We start from the raw sequence: 20,599 nt of genomic DNA, 5'->3' as shown, positions 1-20,599 counted from the left end.
GCTGTATGGACTCATGGTGAGGGTGATGTTAAAATTCCTCGAATCTTGAAATACCTTCTCCCATTAAATTTCACATTATCCTATTCCGAATCCTGTGCCACTTTCCTTGATGTTGATCTCATCCTCACCAAAGGTGAGCTACGTCCCTCTGTCCACATGAAACCTACTAACAATAGTACTTACATTTTGACAGCTGCCATCCTTTCCATGTCAAACATTCAGCCTTGGCATTGGAGGCAAACACATTTGTTTGGATGCAGACTCTTTACGGCAGTACACCACCACTCTCACTTCAGCTTTCATTGGATGTAATTATCCCAACAGCCTAATTCAGAGGCAGATTTTGTAGGCCATCACATCCAATCCTGGTACTGCTGATCCCTCCAAAAAAAACAACTTCGGAGCACACCACTTGTCACCCAGTATTATCCTGGTCTTGAATATATGATTCAGCTACTTCGATAAGGCCATGAATTCCTAAAATCATGCCCTGCAATGAGATCCATTCTGTTCGAGATTTTACCTGCCACACCTAGAATAGCTTTTCGTCAGTCTCCCAATCTCCGCAACATCGTTGTCAGACCCTTTCTTCCTCCTGCATCCATCTCCATACCCTATGGCTCCTACCCCTGTGACCCTCCCCTCTTCAAGACTTGCCCTATGCATCCTTCTATCACCACCTGTTCCAGCCCTGTAACTAACAAAACATATATTATCAAAGGGAGAGCCACCTGTGAAATGACGCACGTCATGTAAACACTTGTCAGCCTTCTGCATCGGCATGATGACCACCAAGTTGTCAGTCAGGATGAGTGGGCATAGGCAGAGGGTGTACACAGGCAGCACACAATATTCTGTTGCAGAGATGCTGTAAAACATGACAATCATGACATTGGTGCCTGTTTCATCACACACACCATCTGGATTCTTCCCCCAGACACCAGCTTCTCAGAACTCCACAGGTGGGAACCAGCATTGCAATATGTCTTTGGTTCTCACCACCAACCTGACCTTAATTTCTGTTAACTCCTTCTGTCTCAGCATTTATTCACAGTAACTACTCCTCTCTTCACTACATTTTAGTTTACTAAATCTTTCGTTTTCTGACTAATTTATTTTTCGCCATCCCCCTCTCACCTCTGTTACATACAGTGTTCTTAGCTTGTCACTTTTATTAACTCGTGCACAATGTTTTAGTTGTTATCTCTGTCTTGTGTATTACTCTGTCTTCCACCTTTAAGCTCTGTTTTCAAATCTCGTCCGGAGTAGTTCCCAATAATAAGTCTTCCCTTCTCATCCTGTCCGATAAGTCTCCCTTGACCTGGGGTTCTAGATGACTTTTCTGGACTGTACCACTTTTCCTAAAACTCTCCAGTCTTTTTCCTTCACCCCTCTTCCTTTCCCTTCCCCTTCTACTCTTCTGCAAGGAGGAGGAGCCACTGGCTCCGAATGTTTGTAATAGTTCATCCTTTTATATGTGTGTTTCCCTGCCATTGCTGGGTGAGTAGATTTTTCATATTATGTACAAATAAATTGTTGGATATGTAACAGACTAATTAATTCTAGTCTCATTTAATAATTTGTGTGTTAAAAAATGTGGCAGCAAATATCACCTTCAGATTCAACATTTTTATGTAGGGTGAACCATTGCCTCGTGGTACATCGTTATTTATGTCCATCTGCCTTGTTTTCCCAGTATTGTGTTAATTTTGCGTTGCTTATTAGATTTACTCAAACAGTATATATTGCCGGAGATGATGATGATGAACCATAATTTACACACACCTTTGTTGTTGCAATAATCAGGGAACCACATTTGATGCTTGCAAATACATGGTTTAAAGATGTAATTTTAATCACATTGTTTTGATGGCAGAAATCTAAAATAATTAAAAATAGTCATATTTGTACAGGCTAAAAATATGGGGCCTACAAAAAATTAGAATAAGAAAAGGAAATATATCTCCAGTGCTGCCACATGATATAACACACATGCTTAAAAAATGGACTCCTAGAAATTTTGACCAATATTGACCGAGGAATAAGAGCATTATTACAGAATCTTGAAAGAAATCTATGATCTGCATGAGAGGTAAAAGAACAGAGGGGAGAAGAAAGTTCAGAAACAAAAAAAGGAAAAAGACTATAGAGAAGGCTTAGCAATGAAATATGAAGCACAGTTGCGTGTGAAAGGGGAAAGTCATTAGAATGCTAGGTAGTTGAGGAACTGGAAAGAAAAAGTTCAGAATGCAGCTTACAACCAAGAGATCTGCAAAAAGCATTGTGAAATTTCCTAAGAGGTGAAAAGGAGGTGGTGAGTGCTTTGATGTCAGCAACTATGGGATGGCCAGGATGATTGGGTTTGTGCTAAGGAAGAATGTAAAAGGTGGGGGTGCATGGTTTGGTGGGGTAAGTCAGTGGATTTTTGTTGTTTGCTGTTGCCGGCAATTCATTATTGTTGGTCATAGCCAGTTAGGCAACAGTATGCATCTACATTACATCTGTATTCTGCAAACCACTTGAAGTGCATGGCAGAGGGTACATCCCACTGTACCAGTTATTATTTTTTTCCTGTTCCATTCACATGTGCAGTGTGGGAAGAATGCCTCTGTGCATGCCGTAATTATTCTAATCTAGCCTCCTTATATCTATGTGACTGATATGTAGAGAATTGTAGTATATTCCTAGAGTCATCATTTAAAGCCAGTTCTTGAACCTTTATTAGTAGACTTTCTCAGGATAATTACATCTGCTCCCCCCACAGATCAAACAAGCCTGTGACCATTCATGTTGCCATTCTGTGTATACATTAAATATCCCCCTAGTCCTATTTCATATGAGTCCCAAGTGCTTGAGCAATATTCTAGATGTCGCCCTAACCGCCGTCTGCTTCACGTCTGCTGTGCAGCGAGCTACCTTAATTTAAGTATTATCTGTATTTTTCTTACTTGTCACTTCTTCTTCTGCGTGTTTTTGCTTTTAGGAAGCTTTAATAGTAGAGTGCTATTAAGTGTTCCATAGATCTCGTGTTTGTTTTGAATAGTCAGAGAGAGTCCCTTTAGTCAGCCATAGTGCCAGTAGTGTCAGTGTCGCCCTAACCGCCGTCTGCTTCACGTCTTCTGTGCAGCGAGCTACCTTAATCTAAGTATTATCTGTATTTTTCTTACTTGTCACTTCTTCTTCTGCGTGTTTTTGCTTTTAGGAAGCTTTAATAGTAGAGTGCTATTAAGTGTTCCATAGATCTCGTGTTTGTTTTAAATACAGTCAGAGTGTCCCTTTAGTCAGCCGTAGTGCTAGTAGTGCTAGTGTTTGTTTTCAATACCGTCCAGAGACAGGTAGTGCTATTTTCCTTGTTTCTACAAGAAGTGGTTAGCAATCACAGTTTAGTCAATAATCAACCGCCTTTAGTGAATTAGCAGTCTAGTTAAAAGCTGATTAACACTCTATAGTAAATTGATTTCTTAGGATGGCTAGGATGTGTGGCTGCTGTGTACGGACGCAGGAGGAGCTGGCCACTCTTCGCGAACAGCTGAGCGTGTTGATGGTCGCGGTCAGCCGTCTTCAGGCTGCTGCCTCGGAGTGTAGCGGCAGTGGGGAGTCTGGTGCGTCGCATGGTGCACCCCAGATGTTAGATGCTTCACCCACTGTCCCTGCTGTCGAGACATCTTCGCGGGTACCGGGTGCGGTTGGGCCACCCTCTCCCCAAGGGGAGTGGCGGGTTCAGCGGCGTTCGCGGCGCACGTGGCGGAGGGTCAATGTGGAGGCTGGCCGTGTGGCATCGCCCGCTCTGCCTGTGAGTGGACATGTGGCTGCTCCTTCAGCAAGGTCCGAGCAGGCACACGGGGGGAGGGGTTTATTAGTTATTGGGAGCTCCAACGTTAGGCGGGTGATGGAGCCCCTTAGGGAAATAGCGGAAAGGTCGGGGAAGAAGGCCAGTGTTCACTCTGTCTGCTTGCCGGGGGGTCTCATCCGAGATGTGGAGGAGGCCCTACCGGCGGCGATAGAGAGCACTGGGTGCACCCGACTGCAAATTGTTGCTCATGTCGGCACCAATGACTCTTGCCGTCTGGGTTCAGAGGTCATCCTCAGTTCGTACAGGCGGTTGGCGGAGTTGGTGAAGGTGGAAAGCCTCGCTCGCGGGGTGGAATCAGAGCTAACTATTTGTAGTATCGTTCCGAGAACCGATCGCGGTCCTCTGGTTTGGAGCCGAGTGGAAGGCTTAAACCAGAGGCTCAGACGATTCTGCGGAGAGCTGGGGTGCAAATTTCTCGACCTCCGCTATCGGGTGGAGAAATGTAGGGTCCCCCTGAATAGGTCAGGCGTGCACTACACGCCGGAAGCGGCTACGAGGGTAGCGGAGTACGTGTGGAGTGCACATGGGGTTTTTTTAGGTTAGAGAATTCCCTCCCTAGGCCCGACAAGACGCCTCCTGAGACGCGGCAAGGCAGGAGTAGGCAAAATGCAACAAGGAATAACAATATTAATGTGCTAATAGTAAACTGCAGGAGCGTCTATAGAAAGGTCCCAGAACTGCTCTCATTAATAAACGGTCACAACGCCCATATAGTACTAGGAACAGAAAGTTGGCTGAAACCAGACGTAAACAGTAATGAAATCCTAAACTCTGATTGGAATGTATACCGCAGAGATAGGCTGGACAGTGAAGGGGGAGGCGTGTTTATAGCGATAAGAAGTGCAATAGTATCGAAGGAAATTGACGGAGATTCGAATTGTGAAATGATTTGGGTGAAGGTCACGGTTAAAGCAGGCTCAGACATGGTAATTGGATGTCTCTATAGGCTCCCGGGCTCAGCAGCTGTTGTGGCTCAGCACCTGAAGAATAATTTGGAAAATATTTCGAGTAGATTTCCCCACCATGTTATAGTTCTGGGTGGAGATTTTAATTTGCCGGATATAGACTGGGAGACTCAAACGTTCATAACGGGTGGCAGGGACAAAGAATCCAGTGAAATATTTTTAAGTGCTTTATCTGAAAACTACCTTGAGCAATTAAACAGAGAACCGACTCGTGGCGATAACATATTAGACCTTCTGGTGACAAACAGACCCGAACTATTTGAATCAGTTAATGCAGAACAGGGAATCAGCGATCATAAAGCGGTTATTGCATCGATGATTTCAGCCGTAAATAGAAATATTAAAAAAGGTAGGAAGATTTTTCTGTTTAGCAAAAGTGACAAAAAGCAGATTTCAGAGTACTTGATGGCTCAACACACAAGTTTTGTCTCAAGTACAGATAGTGTTGAGCATCAGTGGACGAAGTTCAAAACCATGGTACAATATGCGTTAGATGAGTATGTGCCAAGCAAGATCGTAAGAGATGGAAAAGAGCCACCGTGGTACAACAACCGAGTTAGAAATCTGCTGCGGAAGCAAAGGGAACTTCACAGCAAACATAAACATAGCCAAAGCCTTGCAGACAAACAAAAATTACGCGAAGCGAAATGTAGTGTGAGGAGGGCTATGCGAGAGGCTTTCAATGAATTCGAAAGTAAAGTTCTATGTACTGACTTGGCAGAAAATCCTAAGAAATTTTGGTCCTATGTCAAAGCGGTAGGTGGATCAAAACAAAATGTCCAGACACTCTGTGACCAAAATGGTACTGAAACAGAGGATGACAGACTAAAGGCCGAATTACTAAATGTCTTCTTCCAAAGCTGTTTCACAGAGGAAGACTGCACTGTGCTTCCTTCTCTAGATTGTCGCACAGTTGACAAAATGGTAGATATCGAAGTAGACGACAGAGGGATAGAGAAACAATTAAAATCGCTCAAAAGAGGAAAGGCCGCTGGTCCTGATGGGATACCAGTTCGATTTTACACAGAGTACGCGAAGGAACTTGCCCCCCTTCTTGCAGCGGTGTACCGTAGGTCTCTAGAAGAGCGAAGCGTTCCAAAGGATTGGAAAAGGGCACAGGTCATCCCCGTTCTCAAGAAGGGACGTCGAACAGATGTGCAGAACTATAGACCTATATCTCTAACGTCGATCAGTTGTAGAATTTTGGAACACGTATTATGTTAGAGTATAATGTCTTTTCTGGAGACTAGAAATCTACTCTGTAGGAATCAGCATGGGTTTCGAAAAAGACGATCGTGTGAAACCCAGCTCGCGCTATTCGTCCACGAGACTCAGAGGGCCTTAGACACGGGTTCACAGGTAGATGCCGTGTTTCTTGACTTCCGCAAGGCGTTTGACACAGTTCCCCACAGTCGTTTAATGAACAAAGTAAGAGCATACGGACTATCAGATCAATTGTGTGATTGGATTGAGGAGTTCCTAGATAACAGAACGCAGCACGTCATTCTCAATGGAGAGAAGTCTTCCGAAGTAAGAGTGATTTCAGGTGTGCCGCAGGGGAGTGTCATAGGACCGTTGCTATTCACAATATACATAAGTGACCTGGTGGATGACATCGGAAGTTCACTGAGGCTTTTTGCAGATGATGCTGTGGTGTATCGAAAGGTTGCAACAATGGAAAATTGTACTGAAATGCAGGAGGATCTGCAGCGAATTGACGCATGGTGCACGGAATGGCAATTGAATCTCAATGTAGCGAAGTGTAATGTGATGCGAATACATAGAAAGATAGGTCCCTTATCATTTAGCTACAAAATAGCAGGTCAGCAACTGGAAGCAGTTAATTCCATAAATTATCTGGGAGTACGCATTAGGAGTGATTTAAAATGGAATGATCATATGAAGTTGATCGTCGGTAAAGCAGATGCCAGACTGAGATTCATTGGAAGAATCCTAAGGAAATGCAATCCGACAACAAAGGAAGTAGGTTACAGTACGCTTGTTCGCCCAATGCTTGAATACTGCTCAGCAGTGTGGGATCCGCACCAGGTAGGGTTGATAGAAGAGATAGAGAAGATCCAACGGAGAGCAGCGCGCTTCGTTACAGGATCATTTAGTAATTGCGAAAGCGTTACGGAGATGATAGATAAACTCCAGTGGAAGACTCTGCAGGAGAGACGCTCAGTAGCTCGGTACGGGCTTTTGTTAAAGTTTCGAGAACATACCTTCACCGAAGAGTCAAGCAGTATATTGCTCCCTCCTACGTATATCTCGCGAAGAGACCATGAGGATAAAATCAGAGAGATTAGAGCCCACACAGAAGCATACCGACAATCCTTCTTTCCACGTACAATACGAGACTGGAATAGAAGGGAGAACCGATAGAGGTACTCAGGGTACCCTCCGCCACACACCGTCAGGTGGCTTGCGGAGTACGGATGTAGATGTAGATGTAGATCCAGTGGCATGAGTGACTTGTAAGCAATCTCATTAGTAGAATGAGTGCACTTCTTCAGTATTCTACCAATAAACCAAAATATACCACCTGCTTTACCCACAACTGAGCATATCTGATTATTCCATTTCATATCCCTACAAAATGTTTCGTCTCGGTATTTGTGAGAGTTGATGGATTACAACTGTGACCCATAGGTGTTATAATCTGAGAATGCTATGTGTTTCTGTTTCGGGAAGTGCACAATTTTACATTTTTGAACATTTAAAGTAAGTTGCCAATCTTTGCACTAATTTGAAATCTTATCAGTATCTGACTGAAAATTTATGCAGTTTTTCAGACAGCGCTTCATTATAGATCACTGCATCACTTGCAGAAAGACTGAGGTTGGTGTTGATATTGTTGCAAGGTCATTAATATAAAACATGAAAAGCATGGGTCCCAGCAAACTTCCCTAGGGCACTCATGATGACACCTCTACACAGGGCGCCGACTTATAAAAAATATTGGAGGGGCCCATACTGGGGGTCTTGCCCCAGGAAACTTTCTAAATTTTAGATGGAAAAATAGTGAGTTTTAAAGTTTTTTTTGAGTATTTTAGTCCTATGATCAACATTAGATCCCCGGAAACTGGACTCTCGATGACTTGACACTCTGGGCAACCCTAAAAGCCTGATACATTTTTTTGGCTTTGAAAAAAGAAACAAAACATAAACAAACACAGTATTTTTGTAAAAAGCTAATTTAATTTACAGTAATAATCATGCTTATATACTATTACAGAGCAGTGAATATATGGCTCTGAGACTAAACTATCATTAAAAGAATAAAATATAAAATATTGCTGTCGCACAGTAATAGCACTTTGATTAATAAGTGAAAAAGCTAATTTAAGCTTACTTTGAATAAGGCTCAGGGTTCATTAAATAAAAACAATATCTCAGAGTTAATGCTTTAATACAGTTAATAAAGTTAGAGGTTGTATATCATTGCTTCTGCTGTTTTTTTCCCCCAACATTTGAGGCTTTAATTAAACAAATTGGTTACACATGTATCATTCAAAGTATTTTCCATCACTGGCCACTACTTCCTCCCATCTTTCGGGCAGTGTACAAATCCCGAGTAAAAAAAATTATTCATCTTTTGAAGCGACCTGCAAATCAATCTAATTTGTGACCTCTTCATGAGATTGGAAGTGTTGGTCTGTTAGGCCATGCTCCATTGATCTAAACAGGTGATAGTTAGAAGGAGCAATGTCTGAAGAATACAGCGGGTGGGGTGGGACTTCCCATTTTAACGTTTCCAAATATGTTTAGACCTCTTTTGCAATGTGGGGTCAAGAGTTATCATGCTGTAAAATCACATTATCATGCCTCTTGCTATATTGTGGCTGTTTGGTTTTTAATGCTCTGCTCAAACGCATTAATTGCATTTGATAACTAGCAACTTTGATTGTTTTACTTGGTTTTAACACCTTGTAGTACACGACGCCGAGCTGGTCCTACCAAATGCAGAGCATGATCTTGGAGCCGTGAATATTGAGTTCGGCCGTTGACGTGGAAGCATGTCTGGGATATCTCCATGATTTTTTTTGCATTTACGGGTATCATAATGAGCCCATTTTTCATTCCTGGTCACAATGCAATGCAGAAATCACTTCCATTTTTGCCTCTGAATCAACTGTTCACAAACACCGTTCAATGTCTGTTGGTTTCAGCTCACACGGGGCCCAAGTCCCTTCTTTCTGAATCATGCCCATAGCCTGAGACATTTTGAAATGGCTTGCTGTGTCACTCCCACTAATCTTGCCAATTCTTTGTGAGTTTGACTTGAGTCTTCACTCAGCAATGTCTCCGATTCTACATCTTCAAAAACTTTCTCTCTTCCACCCCTAAGCCAGTCTAAGATGTTAAAATCACCGTTCTTGAAGCGTTGAAACCACTCACGACACGTTCTTTCACTAATAGCGTCATCATCATACATACTTCAGAGCATTTGATGAGACTCAGCCGCTGTTTTCTTCATATTGAAACAAAACAGTAACACCTGCCGCAAATGACGAGAATTACGCCCGTAAACTGACATTTTCGATCAAGAACAACTTTATGACGCAGACACAAATAGACTAATGTTTGGATGAGGTAAATGTTGTCCGAGGTTCGAGCTAACTGCCTGACGTCTGCGATCTGTTTCTTTTGACCGCTACTTACCGTTGTCATCACCTATCGGCAAACGGCGGAAGCACAGTTGCACACCTTATAATACAGTATGCCTTATACTTCCAGTCAAAAAGGATGTAAATAGCAGGTTTTAATTGGGTCTTAAACCCAAAAATATAGTTAGTTATTTTCAAATAACTGATACAGTACCATAGTAACATAGTAATATTTCAAAACTGAAAATTTAACATTATGTATGTATTTAATTCTCTATATTAAAAACAAAGATTCCAAGACTTACCAAGCGGGAAAGCGCCAGTAAATAGGCACAATGAATAAAACACACAAACACACACACAGAATTTCGAGCTTTCGCAACCGGCGGCTGCTTCGTCAGGAAAGAGGGAAGGGAAAGGAAAGATGAAAGGATGTGAGTTTTAAGGGAGAGGGTAAGAAGTCATTCCAATCCCGGGAGCGGAAAGACTTACCTTAGGGGGGAAAAAGGATAGGTATATACGCGCGCGCGCACACACGCATGCGCGCACACCCACCCACCCACCCACCCACCCACCCACCCACCCACCCACCCACCCACCCACCCACCCACCCACCCACCCACCCACCCATCCATCCATCCATCCATCCATCGACACAAGCAGACATAGCTCTTTGCCTTTAAATATGTCTATCCTTTTTTCCCCGTAAGGTAAGTCTTTCCGCTCCCGGGATTGGAATGACTCCTTACCCTCTCCCTTAAAACCCACATCCTTTCATGTTTCCTTTTCCTTACCTCTTTCCTGACGAAGCAGCCGCCGGTTGCGAAAGCTCGAAATTCTGTGTGTGTGTTTTATTCATTGTGCCTATTTACCGGCGCTTTCCCACTTGGTAAGTCTTGGAATCTTTGTTTTTAATATATTTTTCCCATGTGGAAGTTTCTTTCTATTTTATTTAATTCTCTATTTTTATATAGATTTTTAATGTTGCTCTAAATGCCATTCTTAGGGCTAGTGTGTCTTTAGAAAGTTGCAAATGTCGACCGTGTGACTGGATTACTGAATACGAAGTCGTTGATGACTGGTTGGATATCTAATTCATCCAAAACATCTCAGCTTGTTGATCGGAGATATGACTTCAGACGCCTAAGGGCGCTAAATGACTGTTCTGCTGTTGCTGTCGTGATTGGAATTTCTTGGAGAAGGCTAAAGCACTTAACTACTTCACATAACATTTCTCCAACTGCAGGCTCTTGTGTAATGTACTTTCTAAAGTTACGTATGTTTTTGAAGACCAGTTATTTTTTATTAGCGATATCGGCTACCATATTAAAGTGTCTAGGTCATTTTTGAAAAATTCAGTTGATTTTTTTCCAAATTTGTTTCACGTCTGTTTACTAAAAGCAAGCGCTCTTGTTCAACTGCAATGACCTGTGTGAGTCCAATTGAAACAAACCGTTAAGTATTGCAAGACTGCACCATTTGACAAACTTCGATGTAAATAAATTTGTTGTATTCCTTTGGGGTTTTGAAAGTGTGCAGGTGAGCTATCCTGTTGTTTTCATACTTCTTTGGTATACTTAGATTCCGAGGAAGTGAAGGATCATCAACTTGTGAAGGTTTTTCTTTTAAACACACTTCCCAAAAGTGTTCAAAACTATCACGCTTTCCACTCAATATACAAATCAACCCTTCATATATTTTTTCCAGATCAACAACACTTAGATGAGAGCATTGAGTTGTTTCATTGACATCCTCTACTGGGTATATTGCATGGCGATAAAGACGTAAAAATAAGTCTTGAATTGTAACATTGACTCAAGGTAGCCTGCACATTTGTAACCTGCCTCTGTTTTGTTCTCTGCAGAAAATGTTTCAAAAAGTGCTAGAAGTTCTTCAAAGCTGTTTAATATTCTCAAGATTCTAGAAGCTCACATAGTCCATTGAGTTGTGCAGAGGGGTCGTTGGTGCTATCACAGCGTATGCTTCTGAAAAGTCCCATCCTTTTGTTGGATTCCCTTACTGTGTTTATTAAGTCATTGGCTAAAGCCATAATATCCCTCATAGATGTAAGATGGCGGAGACTGTCTACAACTGCCAAGTCTAAACTGAGTGTGCAGTGCACGCAATGTGCTTTTGGTTATATATCCAAAACTAACTATTTTAGTCCTTTGAACGTACCTCTCGTATTTGAGGCACCATCATAGCACTGCCCTCTCAAGTTATCCATTGACAAATAGAGACGAGCAAAAATGTCTTTTAAAATACCAAACAGAGTTTGTGATTCAGTGTTGAGGGTCTTGAATAAGCCAATAAAGTCTTTGTTGATGATTAGGGAATCATCGCCAGTACAAATACAAAATGACACTTGCTCATGAATTGAAGAGCCACTTGTTTCATTAACTGTAATAGAAAAATGTTCAGTCTTCTTCATTGAAGCCAATACCTTTCTCAACAGACTTTCCTAGTATATCAATGATCTTGTTTTGAATATCGTGGGACATTCACTTATACCCAGAACACCCTAACCAATCTTTAAACTCAGGTGTGTCATTCTTTCGGAGTTCCAACAATTGAAAAAAATTTGAGTTTACATCTTCATGCCCTCTAATTGCTAGTCCTTATTGGCAAAGAAATTGCACGGTAGTAAAAATTGTCTCAAGAGCTAAACTGCTTTTCATCATATCACTATCTAACTGTTCATTCAATTGGGATGCCACACTTCGGTTAGTGATAGAATTTAGTTTCAGAACACCTTCTTTATGCGTAAATGTATTTTCATTAAGAAAGAATTTTTCCAAAGCCTTTTTCCAGCTAGGAAATAAAAGGGAAGTAAATGCAAATTTTATTTTATTTTATTTTATTTTTTTGAAGAAAATTGTAATAAATTTTTGGCATCTGCCTCTTTGCAGGTTTTGCAAAAAACTTTTTTGGTAGATGCTTCATATTCTAGCCATGTATATTTGATCAACCAAGACTTCTGAAATGATCTTCCCTAACGGATTGTGCAGGTTTTGTCTGTGAATGGTTATCACCTGAAGACGACGATGCAATTGATGACACAATAATTGTTGGACATTGACTTGCAGTACTTAATTCACAATACACTAAGAGACTAAAGTAAACGAATAAAATATACTCATATAAAATAGTCCATTAGACACTAGGAACACTAAACGATTCAGCAGCGTACACTGAACGAAACCATCCACATTGCATGACTGCAGCAGCAGGGTGGGCTTCATATAGCCACGTCGTCGTAATGTCTCGAAGTATCAAGGTGACACGAGGCGGACGGTTCCAGTCGCTTCTGCTCCGGTCCTTTTGATGTCGCCAGGGCCAGGGCCACAGCGCTGGCCCGTCAGTGCCAGATCTTACCACCCAAAGGTTCGTGCACCGGAACAAATTCTAAGTGTGCCTGCAGCACTGTAACACTATCATGATTCACACTGCTCATTTTCAGTTAACCTGCTTACTACTGTAATATTTATTTGTTTTGACTCATTACTGAATGTATTTTAAAAGGTAACTATTGTCAAACAAGGAAATAAAAAAAAAAAATTCCAACATAATTTTGTGATTTTATGGGCCATAATATAACCAATAATTTTCTTAAGTTATTGGGGGGGGGGGGGGGGTCTCCGCCCCACCAAATGAAGTTTTGAGGGGGCTCAGGCCCCATGGAGCCGGCGCCTGTGCCTCGACACCTGATGATGTCTCTCAAAGATAACATCCTGCATCCTCCCTACCTAAAAAATCCTCAATCCTGTCACAAATATCAGATACCCCGTATGTTCGTACTTTTGACAATAAGAATTAGTGTGGTACTGAGCTCGAAAACTTTTCTGGAGTCAAGAAATACTGTGTTGCCCTGGCTGCCTTGATCCATAACTTTTAGTGTGTCATGTGAGGAAAATGGAAGTTGGGTTTCATATGATTGACGTTTTTAGAATCCATCCTGGTTGGCATGGAGGAGGTCGTTCTGTTATAGGCACCACATTGAACTCGGAATATGTTCTAAGAGTCTACAACAAATTAATGTAAGGATATTGGTAGTTTTGTGGATGACTTGTACTACCATTCTTGTTGACAGGTGTGACACAAGCTTTTTTCAAGATCTGGGCACTGGTTTTTGTTAAAGGGACTTGCGATAGATTGTATTCAGAGGAGGGGCTAACTCAGCTGAAAATTCACTATAGAATCTTTGTTCAGTTTTAATGATTTCAGTTGTTCCTCAACACCACTTATACTCATTTCACTCATCTTTTCAGTGGTATGAGGATTAAATTAGGACAGTTTTCCTGGGTTTTACTTTGTAAAGGAACATTGGAAAACTGAGTAAGCATTTCAGTTTTTGCTTGGCTTCCTCAGTTTCAGTTCCTGTCTCATTCGCTAAGGCCTGGACACTAATGTTGATGCCACTAACAGCCTCTACATACCACCAGAAATTATTTGGTTTTTGTGAAAGATCATTTGAACAATATTCTGCTGTCATAGTCATTGAAGCGATCGTGCATTGCTCTCTGGGCAACCAAAAATGTTTCATTCAGCATCTCTCTATCTATAGCCCTATGTTTTGTTTTACACCTGTTGTGCAGTAATTTCCATATTCTTTTAAACTTGAGCCTAGTTCCCCTTCATGCTCTTATCATATACTGAAAGTTTAAAGTTCCTCATTGATATATGACACTACTAGATTTTTTATCTAGTTCACTGAACATACGTCTCTTTTTGCTTGTTTTAGTTGTCCTTTCACTTTGGTAATCATTGTTGCCACAATCACATCATGGTCATTGACAACATTTTCGATGTGGACGTCCTCAGAGATCAGGTATTTGTTGTCATTAGATCCAATATACACTTCTGGAAATGGAAAACAGAACACATTGACACCGGTGTGTCAGACCCACCATACTTGCTCCGGACACTGCGAGGGGGCTGTACAAGCAATGATCACACGCACGGCACAGCAGACACACCAGGAACCGTGATGTTGGCCGTCGAATGGCGCTAGCTGCGCAGCATTTGTGCACCGCCGCCGTCAGTGTCAGCCAGTTTGCCGTGGCATAAGGAGCTCCATCGCAGTCTTTAACACTGGTAGCATGTCGCGACAGCGTGGACGTGAACCGTATGTGCAGTTGACGGACTTTGAGCGAGGGCGTATAGTGGGCATGCGGGAGGCCGGGTGGACGTACCGCCGAATTGCTCAACACGTGGGGCGTGAGGTCTCCACAGTACATCGATGTTGTCGCCAGTGGTCAGCGGGAGGTGCACGTGCCCGTCGACCTGGGACCGGACCGCAGCGATGCATGGATGCACACCAAGACCGTAGGATCCTACGCAGTGCCGTAGGGGACCGCACCGCCACTTCCCAGCGAATTAGGGACAATGTTGCTCCTGGGGTATCGGCGAGGACCATTTGCAACCGTCTCCATGAAGCTGGGCTACGGTCCCGCACACCGTTAGGCCGTCTTCCGCTCACGCCCCAACATCGTGCAGCCTGCCTCCAGTGGTGTCGCGACAGGCGTGAATGGAGGGACGAATGGAGACGTGTCGTCATCAGCGATGAGAGTCGCTTCTGCCTTGGTGCCAATGATGGTCGTATGCGTGTTTGGCGCCGTGCAGGTGAGCGCCACAATCAGGACTGCGTACGACCGAGGCACACAGGGCCAACACCCGGCATCATGGTGTGGGGAGCGATCTCCTACACTGGCTGTACACCTCTGGTGATTGTCGAGGGGACACTGAATAGTGCACGGTACATCCAAAACGTCATCGAACCCATCGTTCTACCATTCCTAGACCGGCAAGGGAACTTGCTGTTCCAACAGGACAATGCACGTCCGCATGTATCCCGTGCCACCCAACGTGCTCTAGAAGGAGTAAGTCAATTACCCTGGCCAGCAAGATCTCCGGATCTGTCCCCCATTGAGCATGTTTGGGACTGGATGAAGCGTCGTCTCACGCGGTCTGCACGTCCAGCACGAACGCTGGTCCAACTGAGGCGCCAGGTGGAAATGGCATGGCAAGCCGTTCCACAGGACTACATCCAGCATCTCTACGATCGTCTCCATGGGAGATTAGCAGCCTGCATAGCTGCGAAAGGTGGATATACACTGTACTAGTGCCGACATGCTCTGTTGCCTGTGTCTATGTGCCTGTGGTTCTGTCAGTGTGATCATGTGGTGTATCTGACCCCAGGAATGTGTCAATAAAGTTTCCCCTTCCTGGGACAATGAATTAATGGTGTTCTTATTTAAATTTCCAGCAGTGTATTTCCATCATGAGTGGGGTTCCAAACTATATGTTCTATGTAGTTTTCAGAGAAGGCATTGTTAAGTTTCACAGGATGCTTTCACTCACTCACCACTAACAAAACTGTAATTTTCCCATTTGATTGACTGAATGGTTAAAGTCTCCGCCGATGATTACAGTATGATTGGGGAACTTGTGTGTTAAATCCTGCCTCGTCGTGGAATACAAGGTGTCTTGGATACCTGCTTTCTTGGATCGCTAGACAACAATTCAAGCAAATTGTATTAATGAGTTTTATTACGAGAAAAAATGGCCATATACTTAACTTTGAGAATTACATAGATGCATCGCAAGCAAAGGGCGACATCTGAAATACAAGTTTTTGCAGTATAAAGTTTTAATACAAGTGAAGTAACAGTCAGTGCTGCTATTCAGGTAATTAGTCTTGAAGCTTGTCTTTGACTTGGTTGTGACTAGTCGGGTGCGGTGCTTATGTCCTCGTGTGATTGGCTGACATTGTCTCACAGCCCCCTCTGCTCTATCGCTGCCGACTGGTGTTCTGGCACTTGAGTTTATGCCATAACATTATATATGGTGAACTGAGTTTCTCTCTAAAATTTTCATTTATAGCACTGATACTAAGTCTTACCCAAACAGTCTCACACATGGCTTCAATTTCTGTCTCAGTGGATTTGAATTTCTTGTCTACTGTGACAAATACGCCACCTCTCATGTAGCCAAAACTTGTAGTATTGGCTATCACAAATATTTCAGAGGTTGTGGTTGGGTTGGGATCTAATAGCACAGCGAAATTGCTGAAACAAAATATTGGCTGATTAAATTGTTGCGAGTGAAAATATTAGCTAACTTCATTTACAGAGCAAAGGAAGTTACAAATGAAAATCTCATTGCCATCCACATCTAACTTGTATTGGCTTACCATCATTGAATGTGTGAACTGTTACCAAAAGCAGTACTCAACTACTAACCCACTGACACTGTAAGTGCATTTTTACTGAATGATAGGTGGCACATAGGCAAATTCAAAAGGTTGTAATACCTTTGAGGATAGTTCTAGGACGTCAGGGTAATGGACATTTGTGTGTGTGTGTGTGTGTGTGTGTGTGTGTGTGTGTGTGTGTGTGTAATATGCTCAGTCTTACTCACACTGACCGGAATTTGAATTTAGAATTTTGAGCAGTGGTTTGTTACATAATTTCTTATAACTTGAGTGGGTGAACTTGGAAAATGGAAGAAACATTTTTGAGAGATCGGCTCAGTCCTCTGGCATTATGATATAGTCCAGTTCCTAGAAGGCTAAATACTTTACAATGTGAACATATGGACAGAAATTGAAGTACAATTTTTATATACTGTTGTATAGACTGAATTACTTCTGCCATTTATTACTTACAAAAAGTATTGTTGTTTTAGGCTTTGCAAGTGAATGAGTCACAAGATGAAGACAGTGATGAAGATCAGCCACTGGTCTCCCCAGGAGGTTTGTATTTACATTGTATATGAAATACTTTAATTATTTTTCTGCACTTAAGCTGTTTCTTATAAAGAAGAAAATTTAATTCACGTGAAGACAGTATGGAAAGGATAGATGCCACTCACCACATAGAGGAGGCATTAAGTTGCAGACAGCAGAATGAAAAAGTATGCTGGAAGAATGTTTCAGCTTTCAAAGTCTTTCTTCAGAAGTAAAAAACTGACACACGCAAGACCCCCTTCTGTGAGTGCTAAGACCTGACTGTGACTTCCTCTGATGTGTGCAGCAATCTAGTTGGGATGAGTGGGGTGTGGGAGATGTTAGAAAGAGGTGTGGGGAGGGGAGGAATAGTGTTGCCTATGGGAGTGTGCAGAGATATGGTAGGGACAGAGTAGGGCTTCTACATGCAACATTGGGAGACTGTGTGCGGCAGGAGGGGGGGGGGGGGGGGGCGAAGAAGAAGAAGAAGAAGAAGAAGAAGAAGAAGATGTAGGTGCATTGGTGGCGTAGGAAGTCGTGTGTACTAAGAGTGGGAACTGGGAAGGGGATACGCAGGTGGAGGACAGGGACTAGTGAAAGTTGAGGGGGTTAAAGGAACAGAGGATGCATAGCAGGGGGAATTCCCACCTGTGGAATTCAGAAAAGCTAATGTTGCTGGGGAGAATCCAGATGGCATGGGCAGTGAAGCAGTCATTAAAGTGAGGCACATAATGTTGGATGGCATGTTCAACAGCTGAGTGGTCCATCTGTCTGTTGGCCATAGTTGTAATATGCTCCTAGGCTTTAGATTATCTTGGTGCAGATAGGATCATTTGAAGTTTTATTCACCTAACACAAAAGAAAAGTTTGTTCTTTTAATACATGGGCAGAGAGAAGAACTTACCAAGCAGGTACAGTTATAAATGCATAGGAAGACCCCAAATTTCTGTCTTTTGGAATTGGGAACTACTTATTTTTGTGGAAGAGAAGGAAGGGATGGAGGAAGAGAGGTTAAGTGTGAAGAATACAGGGAAAGTAGGGATCTGGTCAAGAGACTTACTGGACAGTATGAAATGGCAAAAACAATTATTGGAATTTGATGTAATTTGAAAAGCTAAGGAGAATGTCCAGGATATTCAGATGAGTGGGAATGACAAAAATGAGTAGGGGGGGGGGGGGGAGGGAGGGAATAAGTGTAGGAAATATGGTAAAGAGGGAGAAAAATAAAGAAAAAGACAAAGAAATTGTTTATTGAGGTAGGGTGAGAGACAATAAAGAAACGTACACTGTAGGACATATATATCTGTGAAATTAAGAACGTGTTCCTTAAATCTTTTCATCTCCAGAGACTTGGAATAAGTCAATGTATACATAGAAAGTAGAAACCATTGTGGGCTACTTACATGAAGTATTCTAATAACTAATTATAACTGTTGCTGATCACTTTTATTGTTAACTATGGGAATTACTTTTTCTAGATTATAAATTGTGTGTGTAATGAATCACGATGTGTGTATTATTAGTGTGATGCTATGCCTGATAATTTTACTAGCTATTTGTCCAAAGATGGATAAGAAAGAAAACAACTGTGTATGGAATAGTGATGAATTTTTGAAGTTTCACTAGATCGTAAAACACACATTCTTCATAACTATTAGCTCGGAGTGCATAAATGTTTTCTCATTAACGAAGATATTTGTGGACTGCATATTATTTCCAGTCCTGGATGAATCTTGGACATGAAAAAGTATTATTGTTAAAATTGACGTGGAAGTTCATAGTAGTCCAAACCAGTGTTATCTCAGTACCTTATATACCAGCTTTAATGAAAATACAGAAATAACTAAATCTTCAGAACAGCAGATATGGCATATTTACTTACTATGTTGTTTAGTTTTCAGGGAATAAAATCATTATTGTAGTATGAACTATGTAAACTTGAAATAATGAAGTTCTCAGCAGTTATATTTATTCTTAGTTAAAATGTTCTATTACATAACATCCATATGTCCTCAATTTTTGTTGTACAGATTTCAATAAAACAAAAATTGCTTTGTATAAAGATGTGGTACAAGGGTTGTGGAGAACATTGTATCACGTAAGTTTTTTAATTCCACAAACGTAGTCTGCAGCTCTGAAAGGCGGTGTCTTTTCGAGTGTGGTGCTTGTTGCTCTTGCCTGTCAGTGGCCGATCTCCTATTGTGAAGAATACTGCCATCAAAATGAACCCTAAAGAAATATGCAGCTATTAAGTATGAGTTACAAATAAATAACTTGTGTATAGAAATCAAATTATTTTTGCAAATAACATATTACTTTCCTACGCTGTCTTTCCACTTGTGGTCACTTAGATGGGAAGGGCAACAGTGTAAAAGTCTCACTACTGTAGAAAAGCAGCTTCTTTGGGAAAAAATCCATTGCAGCTTCTCTGCTGATTTTTCTATCTAAAGCTTTAAACAAAGCATTTATGCAACTCTATAAAAGTTAAAATGTGTCTAATGTGAACATAAATGCTAGCTGGAATTCTAAATATGCTGATAAACTGAGAATCCATACTGCATGTAGCTTGTTGATGGAGATTGAGGTCTGCAGCTGTGTCATGAATGAAACGGAGAAACTATTTTCATCTTTTACTTTGTTTGTTAATATTTAAGGTTTCCCTATTTCCTATGTGGCAACATGTGTGGACTTCTGCACCAGTAAACAAATTTAGCTGTGAACTCTAGGCATGGTAATTACTTTTGCTTCTAGCATTGTGGTTGTGAATGTCACTGTTCATCCTATAATTCCAAGGTCTCTAAAGAGTTTTTTTTTCCCAAAGAGTACGTCATTTGTGTATTTAAATGTTGAAAGCTGAGAACAACAAAGTAGCATGATTGTCTAGAAAGCCACAGAAGTCTATTTTGATTCAGTAGTCATTTGAATCTGAGTGAAAGCTAACAGTTAGTTCAAAATCATTGTTTCTGCCAGTTGGAAAGTGTTTGCTGTAAGTAGATGGTTGCATGCGAAAGGATCTGGAGCTCGTCAGATTCATCATGAGTTACATCTAATTTGTGGGCTTACAGGAATGAGTGAAGGAAAGTTAGACAGTGTTGTCACGGCTTTTAAAGTTGTGATGCAGATGTACATAATGAAGAGTGATGTGGCAAGCCCAGTATTCATCCAGTGAAATCAGGACAACAAAAGGACCAAAAACTTTAGATGTTCTTGCTCCTGTTGTTTCTCATGTTCAATGCATCTAAAATTCCAACATTGCTGCCACAGCTATTACCTTAAACAATAGGTTGGTGGACAACAGCTCAAAGATGATGAGCTGAACACAGCTATCAAGTGGTTCAGTTCTCAGGTGGAGAACATCATTGCAAAGGTTTCAGAGACACTGTCATCAGGGAGCTGAATATTGTGTACTTAAGCACGTTTGATTGGTATTGCAAATTGCCTTTGC

The 20,599-nt window shown here is 41.8% G+C and overlaps 1 protein-coding gene across 4 annotated transcripts in view; it reads left to right on the top strand.

Annotated features, from left to right (window-relative positions):
* LOC126335054 (transmembrane protein 104 homolog) overlaps window positions 1-20,599 on the top strand; it is a 92,761-nt gene that overhangs the window by 19,894 nt on the left and 52,268 nt on the right. For all 4 annotated transcript variants that reach the window (XM_049997935.1, XM_049997933.1, XM_049997934.1 and 1 more), the window contains exon 4: window positions 17,115-17,181. In XM_049997935.1, the coding sequence (XP_049853892.1) occupies window positions 17,115-17,181 (67 nt within the window). The remainder of the gene's footprint in view (window positions 1-17,114; window positions 17,182-20,599) is intronic.

The sequence above is a fragment of the Schistocerca gregaria genome, chromosome 2 (assembly GCF_023897955.1).
Source record: "Schistocerca gregaria isolate iqSchGreg1 chromosome 2, iqSchGreg1.2, whole genome shotgun sequence".
In the NCBI taxonomy this organism is placed as follows: domain Eukaryota; kingdom Metazoa; phylum Arthropoda; class Insecta; order Orthoptera; family Acrididae; genus Schistocerca; species Schistocerca gregaria.
Note: the sequence above shows the minus strand (reverse complement) of the source record. Positions and strands in the feature narration are given on the sequence as shown.